Raw genomic sequence first — 25,090 nt, 5'->3', positions numbered from 1 at the left:
AGCAAAAACATTGTCCCCAGCTTTCACACTAGCCGCCAGGATCTTGTTCGTACAAGTTACTACAACAACAACAACAACAATAATAATAATAATAATAATAAATATAAACGCAATGACGGATTCCCAAGCTATAATTAGCTGTACTTTACACAGATATATTTCTATATTAATTAATTACAACAATAATTCACCCCCATCCCACCCACATACACGCATACACTGTCACATATTACTCATAGTTAGGAGTTATTTAATTACAACAATAATCCACCCCTCCCCCAATCCACATACACGCATACACTGTCACCTATTACTCATAGTTAAGTGTTATTTAATTACAGCAATAATTCACCCCTCCCCAACTCGCATACACGCATACACTGCCACCTATTACTCATAGTTAAGTGTTATTTAATTACAGCAATAATTCACCCTCCCCCCAATCCACATACACGCATACACTGCCACCTATTACTCAGTTAAGTGTTATTTAATTACAACATTATTCACCCACCCATCCACCACCACCCCCACCCCCACACACACATACACGCATACACTGTCACCTATTACTCATAGTTAGGTGTTATTTAATTACAACAATAATCCACCCCCATCCCACCCACATACACGCATACACTGTCACCTATTACTCATAGTTATGTGTTATTTAATTACAACAATAATCCACCCCTCCCCCAATCCACATACACGCATACACTGTCACCTATTACTCATAGTTAAGTGTTATTTAATTACAGCAATAATTCACCCCTCCCCAACTCGCATACACGCATACACTGCCACCTATTACTCATAGTTAAGTGTTATTTAATTATAACAATAATTCACCCCTCCCCAACTCACATACACGCATACACTGTCACCTGTTACTCATAGTTAAGTGTTATATAATTACAACAATAATTCACCCCTTCTCAAGTCGCATACACGCATACACTGTCACCTATGACTCATAGTTAAGTGTTATTTAATTACAACAATAATTCACCCCCTCCCCAACTCACATACACGCATACACTGTCACCTATTACTCGTAGTTAAGCGTTATTTAATTACAGCAATAATTCACCCCCTCCCCAACTCACATACACGCATACACTGTCACCTATTACTCGTAGTTAAGCGTTATTTAATTACAGCAATAATTCACCCCCTCCCCAACTCACATACACGCATACACTGTCACCTATTACTCGTAGTTAAGTGTTATTTAATTACAGCAATAATTCACCCCCTCCCCAACTCACACACACGCATACACTGTCACCTATTACTCGTAGTTAAGCGTTATTTAATTACAGCAATAATTCACCCCCTCCCCAACTCACATACACGCATACACTGTCACCTATTACTCGTAGTTAAGTGTTATTTAATTACAGCAATAATTCACCCCCTCCCCAACTCACATACATGCATACACTGTCACCTACTACTCGTAGTTAAGCGTTATTTAATTACAGCAATAATTCACCCCTCCCCAACTCACATACACGCATACACTGTCACCTATTACTCGTAGTTAAGCGTTATTTAATTACAGCAATAATTCACTCACTCCCCAACTCACATACACGCATACACTGTCACCTATTACTCGTAGTTAAGTGTTATTTAATTACAGCAATAATTCACCCCCTCCCCAACTCACACACACGCATACACTGTCACCTACGACTCATAGTTAAGCGTTGTTTAATTACAGCAATAACTACTTAAAAAAAAAAAAAAAAAAAAAAAAAATTGTTATACCCAAGAGGTTCGGAGGAAGGATGACAAGGTTGGTCCAAGCCCCCAGAAAAGCTGGTTAATAAATACTGAAGAATAAAATTACCAATCATATTTTGAACATTAGTGTGACCAAATAGAGGCTGGAGGCGAGGGGAGGCCAGACCCTACACAGAAACCTAAGGCCAAATCGCCTATGCCCTATGGCCTGCAAAAACCCTAACCACTGATATCCTATTCATCGCCCCCCCCCCCCCCCCCACCCCCACTGTGTCCAACCGCAGCTCCATCCAATTATGGCAATTCACTATTTTAGTAGAAGTTGTTAAGACTTAAATTCAATCTAGCCAGGGCACACGACTGGTATAACAAAGGCGTGGTATGTGCTATACCCTGTGTGCGATAGTAAATATAAAAGATTCCTTGCTACTACTATAACCTTAAACCGGATAGACTTAGGAGTTGTTCTTTAACTTTGGACTAAGATAAGAGAAATTAATTCTTGTTAGCTTTTGCATTTTGAAATTTTTGTGTTCATATTTTCAGAATAGACGTAGATTACTGTAGTTTTCTGTCATTTTTGAATACTGAATTTAGAGTGTTAGGCTGCATAATTATTTTAGCATTCCTCCAATACTTGAATAATCTAAATCTCTGTAGCAAAATTCTTAAACAACCGAATATCAAAAATGGAAGCCATTTCAGTTAACCCCACAGTTAGCCAGGAGCAAGGGCCTAGCCCCATGATTCCCGAGAGTAGCCAAGTAAGCCAGGTGCTTGATATTAATGTAGCGACGGACTCACCCAAGTCCCCTACCCCCCCCCCCCCCCCCCCCCCCCCCCCACACACACCACTGACTAAAACCACGACCACCAAACCACGGGTCGCCGACGTGGAGGCGTATTCCATAGGTGCGGGCACTGACCAGTACATACACACGGACGCTGAGTTTGTCCCAACGTGTCCCAAATTGCGGGTGGTCGACCTAGCAATCACATCGGGCCAGCGTCATGGGAGACAAGTCTCCATACGCCCCCGCTAATAATTCAAACAAGGAAATAAGGGCCTTAGCGTTCTCCAATGGAACGCCAAAGGCCTCCATTCAATGGGACATGGTGCCGAACTCATTCAACTCATTAGCACTAGCAACATCAAGCCAGATATAATTTGCCTGCAAGAAACTTGGCTAGGAATCGACACTAAAGATAAAAAAAAAAAAACTAAAGTATTTAAAATTCCAGGATATACAAGTTATTATAAAAATAGAGAAAATAGTACCAGAGATGGAAAAGCCACTCTAATTAAAAATACCATACCGCATACTGAAATTAAATATGATTCTATTAATAAAAACTTAGAAGTCCTAGGACTTACTATACAAAACGATAAAATGCCTATTGATATCATCAATGTTTATAGCCCACCGGGAACAGCCCATAATCAACTAACGTTAAGAGATTACAATAAACTCATAAACTCAAACAATAACTTAATTCTTGTAGGCGATTTTAATTGTCATAGCACACTGTGGGGAGGTCTGCACCCCGACGCACAGGGAGACATACTAGAGGAATTCATCAATACACACAATCTAGTATGTCTCAACGATGGCAGTACTACTTTTATACACGACTATCTGGGCACATCCGCCATTGACCTAACTATCACCTCTAACAATATAGGTGCAAACGCCCAATGGGAGGTGTTAGAAGTTCTCAATAGCGACCACCTCCCCATCCTAACCAGCTATAAATTTAATACTACTTATACAGAAGAAGAAAAATGTATACATAAATTTAAATTTAATAAAGCTAACTGGGCTGGCTTTACAAGCGAGTGTAGCACAATTAAGTTAGAAAATAGCTTAAACATTGACGACGCCACTAATAAACTTACTAATAAAATAATAGAAATAGCTGAAAAGAATATTCTTAAAACTAAACCCTTCAATAAATATAGACCAGTTAACTGGTGGACGGACGAAATTAAATCCAAATGCGGCTTTAGGAACAGGATGCGTAAACTTTATAAAAAAACAGGGAAACAAGACTATCACACTAAATATAAAATAGCCAAAAACGAAGTAGGTAAGCTTATCATCAATGCTAAACAAGCCAGCTGGCATACATTTTGCGGTGAAATTAATAATAGAACATCTATTAGAGAAATGTGGAAAAAAATTAAGGCTATTCAAGGACAACGCGCTAATTCCACAATCCTTCCAAAACATAAAACAGCAACTACTAATAAACAAAAGGCCGATCTTCTCAGTAAAACTTTCAGTAAAAACAGTAGAAACGAAAATTTTCCTAAACAATTTTTTGAGAAACTTAAGAAAGATAACTCTTTACCAACTAATGATACTAAAACAGCAAATCACCCAACTACTGATAACTTAGAATTTAATAAACCGATAACAATGTTAGAATTACAAACATTTCTTAAAGATAAAAAAAAGTACTGCCACCGGGCCTGATCAAATAAGTTACACATTACTCAATCACATGCCGGACGTAGCCCTAAAGGTAGTGTTATCGCTCTTTAACCGAATCTGGAGGGAGGGTCAAATGCCCACTGCGTGGAAACATGCAGAATGCTTTAGTCTCCCTAAAGCGGGAAAAGACCATTCCCTCCCAGGGAGTTATAGACCGATAACACTCACGTCCCACATGTGCAAAACCTTAGAAACTAGTATTAATAAACGACTCAACAATTACCTACTCGAAAATAACCTAATAACTAATGTACAGAGCGGATTTAGAACTAAACGTTCAACAATAGATCAAATAGTTAGATTACAAATTGCATAAGGTTTTAACAATATTCATAGATATTGAAAAAGCTTTTGATATGGTATGGCGTCAAGGTCTACTAAATAAACTACATAGTAACGGTATTAAAGCTGATATAAATAGACTTAACAAATGGGCCCCGGACTGGGGCATTAAACTAACAGAAACTAAAACTGTCTACATGCTTTTTAATAAAGTCAATAAATCAGATAATCACCAACTTAAATCAGGTGATAAAATAATTCCAAGAGTAAAAAAAATTAAATTTCTAGGTGTAACTTTTGACTCAAAACTAACCTTTAGTGACCATATCAATGACATAGTCAGGAACTCAAAAAATACTCTGAACTTGTTAATAGCCATCTCAGGTACCAGTTGGGGAGCGCAAACAGAGGCAATGCTTGTGGTTTACAAAGCATGCATACTCTCCAGAATAGATTGTGGAGTCCAAGCCTACAGTTGCGCCGCCCCCAAACTGTTACATAAATTAGATGTTATTCAAAACCAAGCTCTTAGAATCATAACTAAAGTTCCATCAAATACCAGCGGACAGCTTAGAAGTTGAGTTTAACATTATGCCACTGAAATATCGTCGCAATCTTCAACATCTTAAGTAACATCTAAAAATCCACTCTCTTAAACTAGATCACCCAGTTCAGGAACTCACTCCTATCATAGCTAAACCAGGACTAGTATTCAAAACCAATCAAAATCTTAACGATTCTTTCGCCACTAAAGCTAGTAAAATAGAAATAGAAGTAGGTATAGATAACACGCCAGCGGCACTATACCATATCAATCAGCGAGTCGAGTGCCACACACCATATCTAATTAAACAAGCTACGGATTCAACTCCATTTCCACCATTTAAGAAAATCCTGTTCGAAGCCGCAGCCAACGAAAATTACCCTGAGCACATCCATATCTACACGGATGGCTAAAAAAATCCAGATAACGGTAGGGTTGGCTTTGCAATAGTTGAAGAAAAAATATCTAAACACTCTAAATTAGTTAAACACTCCAGGCTGTCAGATAATCTGTCAGTCTATACAGCAGAACTGACAGCCATCCATGAAGCTCTAATCTGGATCAAAACACAAAAATACTCAAAAAGCGTTATTTTCTTAGACAGTCTTAGCTCTATCCAATCACTTCAAACCAATAAATCTACCAGACCAGACATTCTCGCAGCTATCCACAATAAAGTTCATGAACTAAACCATCTCAATTTAACAGTAGTATTCGAATGGGTCCCAGCTCACGTTGAGATAATTGGCAATGAAATAGCTGACTATGGAGCCAAAACTGCACTTTCAGTCACTAGTAAAATTACAACACTACCTTTAGGAATTTCAGAACTCATGTCAGAAGCAAGAAAACATTACATTAATCAATGGTAGGCCAACTGGGACCTAACAACCAATACATGGCACTATAACATCAAACCACTAGTCAACTCTATCCGACCTAAACACCTAAACACTTATGTGGATAAAATAATTACTAAATTGCGCATAGTTAAATAATCGCAGCTCAACAGCTGCTCTTTCACCAATAAAAACCCGGGCACCCGGGCACCCGGGAAGACATGAAACATTATCTCCTGGATTGCACGTTACACAACAGTCAGAGAAAACTAATGATAGAATCAATAGCCAAAGCCAACCATAACAAACCAATTACGCCTAACTTTCTACTTAATCCTGATAAATATCTAAAACATAAAACATAAAACCTTCAAAGCAGTATATCAATTCGTCCAGTCCACCAAACCAAAACTATAAGTGCCACGTACTGCCCGCCTTGCCAGCGTTCAGTCGACGCGGACCCCCAACCCGACTGATTGCAGGCAGGATGGGAAACCGTAGCATACCCACCGGTCTCCTGACAGTCATAAAGTTAAAAACTAAAACTAGAAAATGATCACAAACCACCCGCCTGTATGTCTCCCGGAGGGAAGAGCGACCTTCTGCACTCGACCAACATGCACTCCAATCCGGGGGACCAACGGAAGGTAGGTGGCGATCTATAATTAAGATAAGTAATTAATACGCTGCTTAACTCGTGACACCCGTGACTTCCTGGATGGAACATCCACCCTACGCACTCGAACAGACCACGTATTCCAACCCGGGGAGAGAACGGTGAAACGACAAAAGTAAAAGCATATACCTAGCCAAATTAGCTGGCACAAATTTAGCAATAAATTAACAATTATTCAAAACCACCCGCCTGTACATCTCTTGGATGGAAGAGCGACCTTAAGCACTCGACCACACAAGCACTCTAACCCGGGGATCAACGGCGGGACGGTAGCGAATGATTTAAGAACCGTTAGATATGACAATGCTTGGAGACTCTCAGTTGAACTAGCAATGAGATTAGACGTAATGCTGGTGATAACTTGTACTTGGTGACACTAAAGAGGAGGACACGGAGGACTACGCCAACAACATCTTGTCGACCAACCCGGAACAACTGCCTTGCCTGCCAGTGCCAACTACACAATTGCACGAGTCTCCCCTGGGTTATCGTGCCGCGACCGGAGGCGGTCGGGCCCTTTATAGGGGCCCTGTGGGCAACCTAAGGAGACACCCAGCATCATAGAGGTCTATAATTAACGAGCTACTCTCGATTCACTAATATCAAAACCTATATTAGCTCGGCCATTTACCTCTCGACCGACCGTTTAAAATTGTGCCAAATTTCCTCAATCAAAATTGCTCCCTTGCACCTGCCAGTTCAGGCGGTCCCTCCTCTCCCCTCCCCCCACCTTTCCTGTCATGGACGGAGGAGCCGGCCAAGGCCGGCTCTTGTGCCCACGACAGGCGTGCGCTACAACAGCTTGTTCTGAATGTGCACGTAAAACCCTATGACATGAGTTAAATTAATGGTGTCACTAGGAGAGAGTGACACCTAAATTAAATAATTCCATCACTATCACCTAACCAACTACCACAATTCAGCCAAATCGTCCCAGAACTTCATATCCAAACGACAATAAACTTCTCTTTTTTGTTTAAAACATACCTATCCATTCCTTTAAGGGCAATGGCGCGTGCAGAATGTGTTTTGGTTAGGCTGTTTCATTAAATGTCTTGCCATATTAACAAATAGCATTGCTCACACATATAATAAAAAATACAACCGCATGGGGTAATGACGGATTCACAAGCTATAATAGCTGTACATCACACACACACACACACATACACACATACACATACACACATATAATAAAAAATACAACCGCATGGGGTAATGACGGATTCACAAGCTATAATAGCTGTACATCACTCACACACACATACACACATATAATAAAAAATACAACCGCATGGGGTAATGACGGATTCACAAGCTATAATAGCTGTACATCACTCACACACACATACACATACACACATATAATAAAAAATACAACCGCATGGGGTAATGACGGATTCACAAGCTATAATAGCTGTACATCACTCCCCACCCCCACCCCCCACACACACACACATTAATTACAGCAATAATTACCACCAACCCACATACATGCGCACACTTTCACCTATTACTCATAGTTATATGTTATTTAATTATAGCAATAATTCTTCCCTCCCCACACACATACACACTGTCACCTATTACTGAGGCATATTTATACATAAGCGTGCCGGAGGGGGGGGGGGGGGAGGGCAGGGGGAGGCAACTGCCCCCTAGTACTGGTGCAAAGCCTCAAATTCGGGCAAAAATGATATAGATATCAGGGCAAAATGTGCTGATCTAAAACCTTTTTACCATTTATTTCCATCATTCTATCCACAAAATTAGTTATAATACATGTAAAATGCGTAGTGATTCATTTGCAACCATATATAGCTGTTTGGTAGTAATGCTAATATGAATATCCCTGTCCCGAGTCAGACCCCCGATCCTATCGGAGGCCGGACTCGGGATAGGCGTGTTCGAAACCCTAGTGGTATGTGGACACGTTAAACCAGTTACTAAGCTAAGCTAAGCTAATATGAATAAATAAATTCTATATTTTGTGTGGTCCTTAACCATAATATATGTCCGACGCCATATAACCGTATATATAATGTTGAGTGCGTCGTTAAATAAAACATGTCCTTCCTTATCCAGATTCTGGCAGCATGTGTTTATATGTTATTTAATTTTAGTTTATTTTTTATTTTTTATTTTTTTATTTTCTCTAAATTTTATTGTCCCCAGAAATATTTGGCAGTGTCAGGGTTGAGGAGCCTAGACCTCACTGACTTACACACATTTTAAATATATTTAATATATATATATATACTGACTATGTACATGTACACAATGTTCATGTTTAAAACATATACTGCATTCAAAAAACTCTCACCCACTCACCTACTCACCCCCCCCCCCCTCTCCACACACACACAAACATCCGTGTACATGATTTATTTAATTAATTTAGCAGTTATTACCTTCCCCAACCCATATACACATACTTACTAAATCTTGACCAAATCGGTACAGAACTTGATTTACAAACAACAATAATACCACACATAACCGCTCTGTTAAGAAATGGGACAGTTGTCAGTGGCTGACCTCTGGCTGACGTTGTATAATAATTGAAGTTCAAGTCTTCGGCCATACGATTGAAGTAGGTTAAGCTGTTTCATTATATATCTTGACATATTAACAAATATCATTGCACTTGTTTCATATTTTACACGTTATTAAAGCAGTAAATGATTAATCCTAATATATAAATTTTACTTCTGTCATAGATTTAAAGATACAAACAGCGCAAATATATGCAATCCCCCTCAACCCACATTCAAATCAGTGTCCATGACTGATGTTGGTATATCAAAGGCTGTAGTAAGACAGGTTTCCTCTGAAGACTACAAGCGGAAATTAACAAATGTTTGATAGTGGTGTCATTAACAATACAAATGAACAAACTTTAGAAACATTCAAGTGCTCAGTTGGAGTTTGTTTATCATGGACACAATTTCCAAGCACCGGCTGCTATTCTGTGTTTACAGACTGCATACTCACACATTTAATATACGCACAATAGGCGCGTGTGGAGGGATGGGGTTGAACATCCTTGCTCCAAATGATTTTACTGTATAAAATTTTATAAAACCATACATACATACCTACCTACCTACATACATACATACATAGTGTGGGTTTCTCCTTACCCAATATGGGTTGGCCCTCCCCCCAATATGGGTTGGTCCTCCCCCAATATGAAATCCTCATTACGCCAGTGGAAATACCAAAGTTACCGTCCCTATACTTTTAATATAAATCAATATTCAGTACTACTAATCAATTTTTAAAGTGCGTTTCCCCTCTAAGATACTATGTCAAAATGACCAAATGTCTGACATGCAATAGCAAGTCAATGTGCTCTAGTGGTATCGCTAAACAAAAACAACCTTTTCTATATAATATTTAGCAGGGTTATCCTTTCTTCTTCTTTTTTTTTGTCGGGAGGGGTGTGTATGTGTGCGGATATATGCACACCCACACTATACTGACCTGTAGACTGAGCTATTTTCGGTTGTTGATTTGGGACGATGTTCACAGTGATAGATGCGGTTGCCTTTTCAGTGCCGTCATCACACTCGATGTCAATAGTGTACAGGTTGATGGACGTGTAATCGAGCGGCGCCACGCCCGAATGGAACCATAGCCAATAACCTGCAATCAATAAAACTAACGTATGTCTAATTCAATTATTCAGTTCTTAAACCTAGTTCCCATAAAATCTGTACAACGACGCAGGTAGCCACAAAGCATCGCAAACTAGACTCTGATGCGATGTCATCGCAAACTAGACCCTGATGCGATATCATCGTAAACTAGACTCTGATGCGATGTCCCATGCAAATCGTAACTTGTGTATACCTATAGTCCGTCCCACAGGAAGCGCCTTTTTTCAATTTACTACATTTTATTTATTTCTGAGCCGATTGTTTTCTAAATTGGACACAAAAATAGTAAACAAAAATTTCCAAAACACGTTTACTTTTCTTCTACGTCAAACTATTTTTGTAAGAGGATGGGACGGGATATAGTTTCAACCACCCTGAATATCTGTATGTGTGGAAAACGTTGATAACTGTGAACACATACTCAAATGAAAGTTAAACCAACAGACAAACACTTGTACATTTTATACAGGAGATCGATGTGCTGTCACATTAGATCCAACCCTTGTTCGCACCGTATAACGGATAGAAAATATCCACGGCAGTCGTCTCCAACGATGATTAAATGAGGAAATACTATCTAAAACTAGACGTAGCTGGATCGATAACCGCTACTTCTCATAAGTACGTGCGGGGTTTTTTAAGTATCAAAAATTTATTTCGAGGTATTACAAACACTAGGATGACTAGAAAAACTTCAAATGAACAAAAATGGATATTGTAAACAATAAAATGTAAGTAAATGATCTAAAACAGCTCTAATAGAGAAAAATAATCCCTAATGTTTAAAAACTAGCGTCTGTCACTTTAAACTGTAATGATTGTAACAAAAATGTAATTATACCTGGCTTCGATGGATCTTTATCTTTCAGCACCTGGAAGCACTTATCGCAGTAGAAGGGGTTCTGGCTCTTTTTCGTGATGGCGAAGGTGTTGGACGTGTTGATACATGTGAGTGGGAGTAGAGCAACCGTCGACGCCTTCTCGTTCAGGTTAGTCGTCAGGGGCGTTAGTCCAACGGACAACTGTAAACAGGTAGGTAGGTAACGTATTAATCAACCAGTGAACTACCTGTAGGTAACGTATTAATCAACCAGTGTGAACTACCTGTAGGTAACGTATTGATCAACCAGTGTGAACTACCTGTAGGTAACGTATTAATCAACCAGTGAACTACCTGAAGGTAACGTATTAATCGACCAGTGAGTCTGTAAACAGGTAGGTAACGTATTAATCAACCAGTGAGTCTGTAAACAGGTAGGTAACGTATTAATCAACCAGTGAACTACCTGTAGGTAACGTATTAATCAACCAATGAGTCTGTATACAAGTAGGTAACGTATTAATCAACCAGTGAATCAATGGGTGTCTCAGTCAAACAATGAATGAATCAATGGGTGTGGATGGGTTGTTTTGGATGGATAGGTTTGGATGGATCATTGTACGACACTTCTTGTTGAAAAAATAGTTTCATGCTTAACAATTAATGTCTGTACATCTGATGTGTTTTCGGTTGTAAATGTTTGAATGCCTCTTTGCGAGATACCGTTTGGATGAGAAGACAACATATGTGGAGAATGCCATGCTGTAAAGACTTCACCGAGTGCAATATGACTGAAATATGAACACAGGTTAGTTTGCAGTGGTTACTATAATGGTACTAGATATATAGACCTTGAAGACTAACTCATTTGCTGTTGCAATTTGTAAATATCTTCATAGTTTACACAAAGTTTCACATTACCACTTCTCAATTCATTTAGTATTCTGGCACGAAATCATTTTCTAATTTAATGTTATGATTTGTTTTTATTTGATTATTTTTCATGTGCATGATATCCACAATTAGGATAAAGACAAAAGACAAATGTATCAACCTTATTTTCGCGTAACTTGACAACATATATGTAAATCGATACATAGACATATCTATCAAGTATGTTAATTTGTATCATAGGGAGACCAGTTTCGGTGAGCATAAGAATTCGGTTCTAAAGCATATCAATATTTATAAACAGACAGCTATCATCCAAATAGCTATCTTTTTATTAGTATTGCTACGCTTCAAATGAGCACTAGGCCTAAACGGTCAGCTATGTAGCAGAGTTAACGGCACGTGCGTCAAACGCTGTAGAATGCATCAACCGTAAACAATGTTAACTACGTTACCAGTTCCGGTAAGTGAAACGTTTAGTAGTATAGCTTACAGACAAAACTTTCCAAAACAACTTGTATCAAAACATGTATGTTCTTCAACAAAACATGTACTTATGATAATCTATAAATATAACTTTAAATAGTTTAGTGTAAATTACAAAATGGAGTCGTCGAGAAGCAATGTTAACAAATAACATTTTTGGAAAACGAATATAACAATTCTGATGTCTTGCAATCGTGTTATAAGTTGACCAAATGAATGGTTATAATGGTGAAATTGTTAGGTTAAAAATAAAAGCTGCATTTTCAGGTTTAATAAATATATAAACCGAAAGAAAGAAATGCTTTATATAACGACGCACTCAACACATTTTATTTACGGTTATATGGCGTCAGACATATGGTTAAGGACCACACAGATTTTAGTCCAGGCAGTTATGTAAATTTGCATTTTTTATTTGTTTTGCTCAAGTCAGTAAAATGTATTTCTTTTTATTCTTAAGACTATCCAGAATTAGAAATCCATTGGTAGCATTTTTTCAGTCATTTGATCATGGCGGCCATCTTGAAATTCAAAATGGCCATAATTTCGGGATATTTTACATATATTTTGACTCCCAGTTAACAGAGAAGCACAATTCTTGTGTCTATTTATATTGTTGAGGTCAATGAACTCGTTGATAACATTTTATTTAGTCATTTGGGCATGACAGCCATCTTGAAATTCAAAATGGCTGCCAATTAAATATGTTGGTATTTAAAATCGAGGTCATGGAGTGTTCTTCGTAAAGTTGATATGGATATGTTGATTCCACATTCCTCCCTTAAAGCCACGTTAATCTAATGTAATGTAGGTAATTCGCCCTCTCTATAAAATCTGTATACTCGTCGTCTAATAACATCTTTATCAAATAAATCGATGAGTTTTCGGTCGCGTTTTTTAACAGTGATTTCTGTGCTCGGATTCGTAGAGCTTAGATTTTTCACAGTTCTTTTTACTGTTGAAACCGAAACTTTAAGTGCAGCGGCAACTCGATCGACAATTCGATAAGAAGCATACCTAGGTCTACCGCGCTGATATTCATCTTCACAATAATCGAAAACGTTCTTAATACACGATTTTACATCAACTGAAGTGTTTTTCGATTTACCCATATTTTTCCTCAAATAACAATAACAAGAATGTCGACTAATACATTTTCAATGAATTTATATACCCTACCTAACTTGTATTTTACGTGGTTTACACATTGCTACAATAGCACGTGCAGTCATAGATCGAAATAATGATGTTATTGACCAAGCAATGCTATCGTATTTTGGACATTCAGGGCTGTGTCTGCGGGATGAAAAAGTGGTTGAACCCATACGAGTCCGAACAATAGCCCTTTGGTTTTTCGCATTACAAATGTAACACCCCACCCCCAAACCCCAGCCCCTAGCACCACCATAAATACTATATATATATATATATATATATATATATATATATATATATATATATATATACGTATGAGTTCCCAATTTAGAGGCAAATTAAATAACATTTTTATTATTATTTGATGTTGGTGGCCTTTGACATTTTATCCCCCCCCCCCCCCCGGTCTTCTGGGTCCGGCCCTGCATTAAATTTATTTATAAATCTGGAAAGCACATTCCTGCGGTGTGTGAGGTGATTTGTGTTTATTACTGTGCTACACCTCAGTTGTGTTAGGTTAGGTATGGTATGCTAATATATAATTGATATAATAAAATAAAAATACATAATACATTAGCTAAATTGATTAAATATAATGCACCTACAAGAAAGGGTTACATGTTCTGTTTGTTTACATCTATGTTTAACGGAAAGATTAGACAATGCTGTTACACACTGCAAAACAATAATAACCTTGATTTAGTAAAACAAGCTATAATGGCCTTCACGTAGCCTCAGATCCCAATCTTTTGATATGCAAATTACCTTAGTTATTTATAGGAGAAATAACGTGCATTCCGAACACACAGAGATTTTTAAAAAGTGGAATTAAGTCAACTTCGTGCATTTTACATGATGATTTGTATATAAAACCTATCGGGGTTTGGGTTTGTTTTCATGTAAATGCAAAGAAAACAAATATCGAATAGGAAATAAACGTAACATTTGCAAAAAACTTTGGGTCTAAATAATTGAACAGGATAATAGTTACTTTATTATGACACGTTTCTATTTGTAAATGACTGTTTGTGCACTTTTCTATTTATTTTACTAGTTTAGACTGCGTCTAAAATTGCTATTCATCATTATCATCAACACCATCATCATCATCCGTATCACTTCATGGTCATCATCACAAATAATATTTGAGTGATATTTAATAATCTATATAAATGTCACTGTTGTGATTATTCATATGAATATGTACATTATTTACATATACATATCTATAACATGTATATATGCAAGTTGTCGTTGGGGGGGGGGGGGTTGTCCCTTTCTCTTGGGCGTACTCTCTCTCTCTGTGTGTGTGTGTCTCTGTGTGTGTGTCTGTGTGTGTGTGTTTGTGTCTGTGTGTGTGTGTGTGTCTCTCTGTGTGTGTGTGTGTGTATGTGTCTGTGTGTGTGTGTGTGTGTGTCTGTGTGTGTGTGTGTGTATATGTATATGTGTGTGTCTCTGTGTGTGTGTATGTGTGTGTGTGTATGTGTGTGTGTGCGTGCGTGTGTGTGTATGTGTGTGTGTGCGTGCGTGTGTGTGTGTATGTGTGTGTGTGTGTATGTCTGTGTGTGTATATGTGTGTGTCTGTGTGTGTGTATGTCTGTGTGTGTGTGTGTGTCTGTGTGTGTGTGTGTCTGTGTGTGTGTGTGTGTCTGTGTGTGTGTGTGTCTGTGTGTGTGTGTGTATATGTGTGTGTGTCTGTGTGTGTGTGTGTGTGTGTGTGTGTGTGTGTGTCCCGCCCGCGCCATTGCGTCCCCTCCGTGCAGCCGCCCCGTCCGTCCCGCCGCGACATCCCATCGGTCTTGCCGCGCGCCGCTTACCGCAGCCGTCCCGCCGCGCCGCCCCCCGCCGCAAACTTACAAACTATGGAGTCAGATTGTATTTGAAATGTTGGTGTCGAACATGATTCATTGACGGAATATATTATAAATGTTCATACTACAAGTAATTCCAACTTGGGGGGAAAATTATGGGGGAGAGGTGTGTGTGTGTGTGTGTGGGTGTGTGTGTGTGTGTGAACAATATATTACTTCTGGTTTTTATATCGAAATAACCTGTTAAAACCCATACACTTATATTGTATCATAACAGAAACATACATGGACGTACAATGTAGCACACAGGGTCTTTGTTTTGTTTGTTTTCTCCCTTTCAGAATTGCTTCTGGTTTTTATCACGTCTAGAGTTCAAACGTAAGTGTGCGTATCCGGTTTCAGTCGCACTCTGTAAATCAGTTCTCAAATTCTTTAAGTGGTCAGATATTAGGGCCAGAGCATCAAGCAGTAATGAATATCATAAAACACGCTCCATTCAGCTTATACAAACGTTGTATATTAGCACCCCCTCCATTGCCGACCCTCTTGGAACGTTAGCACCATAATAATATGATCCCATTCAGAATCGGATGTTCAATCATACTGGTCGATGCCACACACACACACACGCGCGCCTATGAATCATGTTGTTGTTTTCATTGATCGAGTATGTTACACTTTTTTGGAAATACTAAACAAGACTTCATAGGAATGGTTTTGCTGATAAATGTGTAATACATTTATCAATGTATCATTTATTAACGTTTCACATCCCAACATTACTTTTTCTTCTTCTCTGGGATACTGGTATTCAATGTTGGGTGCGATGAACGGTCTCTTCCATAAGCTGCTATATAATAACAAAGGGGTGGGGGATATTAATTAACATACGTCTTTTAAGTATTTGTCTTCAAATACACATTTGGACAAACTACTGTATTGATCATTATATCGGTTCTTAAAACAAAAACTGGAAGGTACACTGTAAGAGTGACGTCAGTATTACACCAATTCTTAAAATAAATGTGCCCACACCCTTCTAGAGGCGGGGCCTAGTGACGTCAGCATTGCATCAGTACATGTACACACCCTTCTAGAGGCGGGGCCTAGTGACGTCAGCATTGCGTCATCTTTCGTCATCCCCTACGGCGTAGATTGGCGGCCATCTTGGATGATGCAATAGTGAAATCGATAACCCCTATAGACCGGCCCTTACTACTTCCGGTTTTTTTTTTTTCTTGATTATTTTAGTTTGGGTCGACATATAGTCAAAAAAGGAAAAACGTTTTGGAAATTTTAAAAAGGAACAATTGTTTCTTTTAATATAAAGTAAATTATTTCAAAAATTAAAAGAATAGGAGCGATCTTTTTTTTTCTTTTTTAGAAGTAAAATGATTGCTGAAAACGTAGGTGCCGATTGCCGTGACGCGAACGATAGTGAAGTGTGTGCATGAGTCAGGTGAACTACATCTTCATAAATCAAGGCTAATATTCGTTCCTCGTATTCAGCCTTGATACATGTAGTCAAGATTACTGATATCCACTACTAGCGCCCTCTATTGGAAGAAAATTTGTAACACCGATTATGTCCCTTACACGATGACATCGCTGACCAATCACAGCATCGGTAACATGTGACAATCTTGAAAGCAATATCAAAAATTAACCGCCGAAACCTTTTTTTTAACATATCGTGACAAACACGACACGTTTCCACGGACGCTGACGCTGCCATCTTTGTTTACATTAACAAGGGAATCTTTAAGGAGCGTTGCGATTCGTTGCAATCAGATCTCATCGCATCCAATGAAATTTAAGCGTTTTGTGGCACGATTTCTTGACGACATGTATCAAGGCTGAATACGAGGAACGAATATTAGCCTTGATTTATGAAGATAATTATAATTATTTCAGTTTGCATGTCAGTCTGAAAGAAAGAACAAACTAATTGTAAACTGAAATAAACAAAATAAAACATTATGTACAGATTAAAATGCCCCTAATAAACAAACAATCAACTCCGAGTGTCAACGTGCAGCAGAATTGTCCTGTAGTGCACAGGTAAATATTGTATGATTACACCCTTTCTCTGTAGTGGTCTAGTCCCGCTCGGTCACAGACAGTCAGGTAACTAGTCTATATTTAGACGGATGCGCGTCATAAATGATTTTTTAATCTAAAAATAGACCGCCACGCCAGCAAACTTCTTCTAATGGTTTTTGTTTGTTTTGTTTTTTTCACTCATACCATTCGTTTACTTTCCTCATCTGATCAGCAGCACCGACATAAACATGTTCGCACAAAGTAGCATGGCTTTGGTGACTGGTTATCGCCTATATGGTTCCAGTCATCTTACCCAGATATTTACTTTCGTTTTTAATTTTTCTCTTTCAAATAGCTATTCTCTACTTTACTAATTCGATGGACTTGTTTCTCAGGTTGAAAACACTTACTTTTAATGCCGCCTCTCTATTTCACACTTTCAAGGTAACTAAGTCGTACATTTACAACGGCAAAAATGTCCGACATAACTATTTTCTCGCTGAATGTGAAAGTTCTTCAATCTGATCACAAAAGACAAGATATTTTCAATTTTGTACGTAGTAAAAAGTGTTCATTAGTTTTTTTGCAGGAGACACATAGTTAAAAAAAGACGAGAAACGTTGGGCTGCAGAATGGGGTTATAAATGCTATTTTTTTCTCATGGAAGCTCAAATAGCGCTGGTGTTATAATACTTTTTAAGAATAATTTTGAATATACAGTGAATCATCTTATATGTGATAAAAAAATGGTCGTTATATAAGAATTGTTTCTCATTTTTTAGGAATTTATCGATGTATAAAAGTCACAAATGGTATAAAATCGCGTAGCGTAGCGAAGCGATTTTATACTACATTTGTGACTTTTATACATCGATAAATTCCTAAAAAATGAGAAACAATTCTTATAATTACAAACAGTACAAGAAGTGTACCTTAAAACACTAAAACATTATTTCTTTCGTTCTTACCGTCAACCATGTTCTGTAAATAAGCGTAGAAATACATGTATACATACTATTGGAAATTGTCCGCTAAAAATAAAAATAAGTATTGAATCAACAAAAACAGTGTATATATCTTTATTATAACTTCTTTTTAAAAAATGAAACAATTTCATGTGCAGATTTGTCTTGTTTTTTTCTATCGCAAAGTGACCTTGATATTAACTTTTGTTTACGTGTAGTGACTGTTGGTGTTGTGCGGTTATTTCGATCGTGGTCTTCCGTGATGACGTATTTTTATGAGGTTTATGGAAGGATAACACTTGGTTTTTTAGTGACGTCAGCCAATCAGAATACAGTAAATCGTATAAATTCGGAAAGTTTGTAATTATATTAGTATGGACATCACTATAGAAAAATATCAATTGTCATTAGTTAATTTATATGGTTCAAACTCGGATTCCCCTATATTCTTCAAAAACATTAAAGATCAGTTAGAACGTTTACCGGGTTCAATTATTATGGCAGGTGACTGGAACGTGGTTCAAGATTATACGTTAGACACATATAACTATAAACAAAGAAACAATATTTTATCCCATAAGTGTATTGCAGAAATAAAAAAATATCTAGACTTTAACAACCCTTGGATAATAGGTAACCCAGATAAACGTCAGTACACATGGCTTCTTAAAAATGTTACTAAACAAAGTAGGCTTGACTATTTCCTGGTTTCAGAGGATATTTCAGCTTCAATTTAAAAAATGCCCTACAGACATAAGTTACAAATCGGACCATTCCCTTATAATATTACAAATTTCACTCAATGACACAAAACTGGAAAAAAGAAACTATATTAACAAAAACATATCGGAAATATTCGACGATGATAATGTGGTACAAACTGACAATTTAGAAAATTTAAAAATAACTTCAGTCTTCTTAAAAAAATTATATTCTAATAATTACAATAAACAATCAAAACAAATTAAAAACAATTTTCTAGCTACTGAAATAAAATTATCAGAAATTGAAAAAAATAGCTGTGAAAGTTATATTAGTTTAGAGCGTATTAAAAAATATGAAAAATGGAAAAAGTCCAGGATCAGACGGTTTTACAGCTGAATTTTATAAATTCTTTTGGAAAGATATCGGCACTCTCGTCTGTCATTCTATTAATCATGCATATAATTCCGGTACCTGTAATATGTTTAAATTACCCCCCGGGTAATTTGAACCTAGGTTCAAAGTACCCCCCGTAGTTTCAAATTACACCCACCCAACAACCAATAAATAGGATATATTTTTTACATCGAAACGTTGATATATATATTAAGTATTCCTATAAAATATGAAAATTCATATTACACGAACACATATTTTGCATAAAAAAGTATGGAAACCTAGATAGAGTGGATATCAGAATTTATGTTTAAGCAAATATTTCGAGAATACAAACCCTGTTAATAGTCAATACGTAAATAATAGAACACATAATATGTCTGTCCTATTATATTTTACGTATAGCCCCTTCCTGCGTCGACATCACGTCGTCTGTGTATATACACGGACGCTAAACAATGATTCAGTCACTCACCATTTTTCTCCCCAGGAAATATCACTATGTAAAATTAGTCTAATTCACAACACGTTCATGAATCGCCGTCTAGTTTGAGATATTAAATGGGTTAATCCGAAACTTGGGGTAATTTGAAACCATATATGTGCAAGTTACCCCCCCCCCCCCCCCCAGTTTCAAGCTACCCCCGGGAGTCGTTTGAAACTAAGGGGGGTAGCTTGAAACTAGGTTCAAACTACCCCGGGGGTAATCTGAACCTAGGTTCAAACAACCCCCGGTAATTTGAAACTAGGTTCAAACAACCCCCGGTAATCTGAAACTAGGTACAAATTACCGGGGAGTAACTTGAATACGGGAGGAATTTGAAACTGGGACACCGGGAAACTTTCAGATTTCCAAAAACAAGGTATTATAACATGTATCCCAAAGGAAGGGTTAGGGTTAGGGTTAGGGTTAAAAACTGGAGACCAATCACACTTTTAAACGTAGATTACAAGATTGCGTCAGGTGTTATCGCTAGTAGAATGAAGTCAGTTTTATCAAACATTATAAGCGAATCACAAGCCGGTTTTTTAAAAGGCCGTTTTATTGGAGAAACCACTAGAACTATTTATGATATTATGAAATATTGTAAAACAAATAAAATCCCAGGTTTATTGCTAACAATAGATTTTGAAAAAGCATTCGATACGTTTGATTGGGGTTTTATAGACAAAATATTAGAAACATTTAACTTTGGACAATCTTTCAAAAAATGGGTAAAATTGATTTCTAATGATAGCTGTAGTGCTAGATAAACTTTGGGTACCTTTCAGATTTCTTTAAGTGTGAACGGGGATGTAGACAAGGGGACCCGATTTCACCGTACTTGTTCATTTTATGTGTCGAGCTACTTTCTCTTGCAATAAAACGTAATGAACATATCAGAGGTATAAAAATTAATAACATCGAATATTGCATATTTCAATATGCAGATGATACGAATTTCACTTTAGACGGATCAGAAAGAACTTTATTAGAATTATTTAAAATAATTAAACATTTTCAAATATGTTCTGGTCTTAAAATTAAGTTAGACAAATGTGTTGCTATGTGGATCGGCTCCAAAATAGGATCAACTGAAAAACTTTGCCCACACATACCACTACCTTGGTCAAAAGAGCCATACAAAATTCTCGGTATATTTTTTTCTACAGATCTCAATGAAATGCCTTTCCTTAATTTCGAGAAACAAATGACCAGAGCACGTAAAATATTATTCACATGGTCAAATAGATCGCTAACTATTAACGGTAAAATTACTATAATAAAATCTCAAATTCTGCCACTTTTCATTCACTTGTTCACAGTCCCACCTGATCCAGATAGAACATTTTTCAAAAGATTAAATACAATGTTTTATAAATTTATCTGGTATGGTAAACGTGATAAAATTAAAAGAACAATGCTTATGAATGACTATAAAAATGGTAGACTTAAAATGATTGATGCCATATCATTCTGCAGATATCTAAAAGTGAAATGGATAAAGCGACTACTCACATCAGATGGTTTGTGGCAAAGTCTTACAAAAACTATATTAACTGACTTTGGTAGTGAAACTATTTTCAGCTTTCACAAAAACCAACTACTTAAAACCGCAAAATGTATTTCAAATGTATTTTGTAAAGATGTAATTACTAATTATGCACTAATTAGACAAAACGAAATTGAAAGTGTAAATCAATTTATAAATGAATCGTTTCTCAATTTTATTCCGCCTAAACATATAAAATTGTTTCTACATTGGCACAATCAAGGCTGAAACAAATAAAATGCATACTTACTGCAAATGATTCATTGACTATATAAATGAAAACCATCCAGTGCATGCGATACAGAAATTTACATGCACAAAACATTATGCTTCACGTTAACCGGGAGTTGAGATATTAAAAAAATATATTAAAGTGGTAGCCATTTTGAATTTCAAGATGGCTGCCAAGATTAGACAACAATTTTCCTCAGGGTTGAGGTGCCCTGATCTCACTGACGTACACATATTTTAATTATATTTCCTTCTTTCGTTTCTTTTTTTTTCTTCTTTTTCTTCTTTTCTTTTTTCTCTATCTTTCTTTTCAATATAGGTCAGTGCCCTAGAGGAGTTTGAAGAATATTTCTTCATACTAGATATGTCTATGTAATTACCTGTATATGTTACTACTAATATATATATGCTATGTATTGTAGTAGTGATTTAGGGCCCCAACCCTAACACTACGTATTCTTCTGGGACAATAAAAAAAAACCAAAAAAAAAAACCGGGAGTTGAGATATTAAAAAAATATATTAAAGTGGTAGCCATTTTGAATTTCAAGATGGCTGCCAAGATTAGACAACAATTTTCCTCAGGGTTGAGATGCCCTGAGCTCACTGACGTACACATAATTTAATTATATATATTATATATATATATATATATATATATATATATATATATATATACAGACTATTTACCTGTACACAATGTTCATGTTTAAAACATATACTGCATTCAAAAAAATTATCTCATCCACTCACCTACTTACCTCCCCCCCCCCCCCCCCCCCCCCCCCCCCCCACACACACACACAAATATCCATGTACATCAGTTTTCATACATGTCGGTAATTAGTTTTAATTATTTCTGGGAGCAAGAAAGAAGAGAAAGAAGAAAGGGGAAAAACGAAAATATCAGAAGTGAAAGAAAAGAATAACGGGTTGCAAATTTTATCTTTTGATGTTTGTCGTTAAACTACAGTTGAAAAAGTTCATGTAAAATTGTCAATAAATAAATTATATCATTTCTTCCAATATGTTTCAAAATATTCGTAGTCACAGTTTTTAAGCAGAATACACCTTTGAATTTCTAATTTGTTTTTAATTGTCCGTTGTAATGATTTAAGTTCAATTTTTGTTTTTGCATTTTTATAGAATAAATATAATATTTTATATTAATAATCATACAGTTTACTACACTGTTGTTTTGTTCATTAGGCAAACCTAAGATAACTATATGTTTATCTAAAGTAATATGTTCACCCATAGTATTTGTTATCCAATTTGCAATAGATTTCCATAGGTTTTTTTTAACAAAATGACAATCATAGAATAAGTGTTCCATTGTCTCTGGCAGCAGATTTTCCTTTTTACAAAATAATCATCTGAGCTCATATATGTAAACTGATACCAAAATTATTTTTCTATTTTTAATGGGAGTAAAGATAGAGAAAAAATATAATGGAATGACGTCCATTTTGAATTTCAAGATGGTTGCCATGTGAGATGAATAATAAAAATATTATTTTAATTCACTAACATAATACGTTTAAATAGACCCCAAAAATATGTTTCTGTGTTAAATAGGAGTGGAGATTTATAAAGAAAAGATATGAAAATGACGGCCATTTTGAATTTTAAGATAGTGACTTAATAGTGGTAAGAAAAAATGCTACCAATGGATTTCTAGTTCAGGTAGGTCATGAGAACATATGACCAAAATTTTATTAAATTGAGCACAAAAAAATGCAACCTTCAAAAAATGAACATAACTCCCTAGACTACTGTATAATACTTTATTTTCGCGTGGAATTTATTTTCGCGTTTTTCGCGTGTGAATGAAATTCGTGAAAATATATTCCACGCGAAAATAAACTTTTTATAAAGGCAGACAAAAAAATAAAAAAAAATAAAAAAAAAATAAAAAAATATGTAGTCTCGTTCAACTATACCACATTAGTTTCCGATGTACGAGGCTAGTAGTAACAAAGCGGTGCTCCCTCCTGTCACGGAACAAACCACAAAACAGAAAAGCTGTTTAAAACTTTAAATCAAGAACACGATCAAGTACATGCATGATAATAAAACAATGCTAACACTAAAAAGCTTTATGCTGTTTTCCTTCGCATGTGCTAGCGATCAGTTCATCGGACAGAGTCTACACGTGTTCAACGACGGAAGTAAACATGCATTATCACAGTATATTAAAAATGTGTAAGTGAAAAAATCCGGACTGGGCTATGTTCAGATGTTTCACAATTTTATTTATATTTTTAGCCTGTTAGCCAATCACAAACCGTTTTGAACTAGTATTTTGACGGCAATAAATATTGTTTCAATCAAACTTAAGTTACTGAGTACTAGTAGCTTGTGCTTTCAAATTTCGTTTCGTTTGTTTTCGGTTTTTGTTTTTATAACAATTATAAGGACAATAAAGTTTTATGTGTATAGCACTCGTGTGTACATGTAGGATCAGTTCTACAGATTAGCGTAACAACCGGCAGAACTAAGTTCAGTTTTTAATTTTTTTTTATTGACATCTGTACTTCCGGGGTTTTTTATTGATGGGGGTTGGGAGATTCGCGAAAATAAATGTTCGCGAATTGACCCATTTTCATTAAATCGCGAAAATTTGATCCCGCGAAAATAAAGTATTCTACAGTATATTGAGAGAGGAACCCCGCTGTTGCCACTTCATGGGCCACTCTTTTCGATTAGCCGCAAGGGATCTTTTATATGAACCATCCCACAGACAGGGTAGTACATACCACAGCCTTTGATGGTGCACTGACTGGAATGAGAAATAACCCAATGGGTCCACCGACGGGGATCGATCGAACATCGAGCAAACGCTTTACCACTGGGCTACGTCTCGCCCCCATATATAAACAGTTAGCCAGAAATATATTCATGTTAAAACATATAAGGACCATATATTTTTGGCAAGTATCTGTAACGAGAGTTTTGCGAGCACTGCAGCAGGCACTGTGACAATCACGTGACTTTGTAACTAGATAGCAGTACAGTTGAGAACAAACAAAAATAGTTTTTAAAATAAAATTTTGTTTCAAATGACAGTTTTTGAAAATCATAGAAAAAATGTATTAAAAAATGTGCCGTGTTTATGAGTGGGTTAAGTTTAATCTTGCTTTCTTTACTCATTTTAACCTTAGTTTTACGAACATTTCTGTGAATGTAACAGACATTGGTGTACTTTCCCCATTCAAAGGTCAACGCAACCACCGAAACAGGTCCTTCGCCGAAACAGGTCAACTGACGATATATTAACAAATATATGTTTGTATGCATAAACATAT

General features: G+C 36.7%; 1 protein-coding gene across 1 annotated transcript in view; it reads right to left on the bottom strand.

Annotated features, from left to right (window-relative positions):
* Positions 1-25,090, bottom strand: part of LOC121378007 — a 27,786-nt gene that overhangs the window by 1,332 nt on the left and 1,364 nt on the right. The window contains exons 2-4 of the mRNA XM_041506104.1: positions 11,092-11,272; positions 10,075-10,236; positions 4-59 (exon numbers count right to left, since the gene is read on the bottom strand). Coding sequence (XP_041362038.1) covers positions 4-59; positions 10,075-10,236; positions 11,092-11,272 — 399 coding nt within the window. The remainder of the gene's footprint in view (positions 1-3; positions 60-10,074; positions 10,237-11,091; positions 11,273-25,090) is intronic.

This window comes from Gigantopelta aegis, chromosome 7, assembly GCF_016097555.1.
Source record: "Gigantopelta aegis isolate Gae_Host chromosome 7, Gae_host_genome, whole genome shotgun sequence".
NCBI lineage: Eukaryota > Metazoa > Mollusca > Gastropoda > Neomphalida > Peltospiridae > Gigantopelta > Gigantopelta aegis.
The sequence above is the reverse complement of the archived record's forward strand: the minus strand, read 5'-3'. Positions and strand labels throughout refer to the sequence as shown.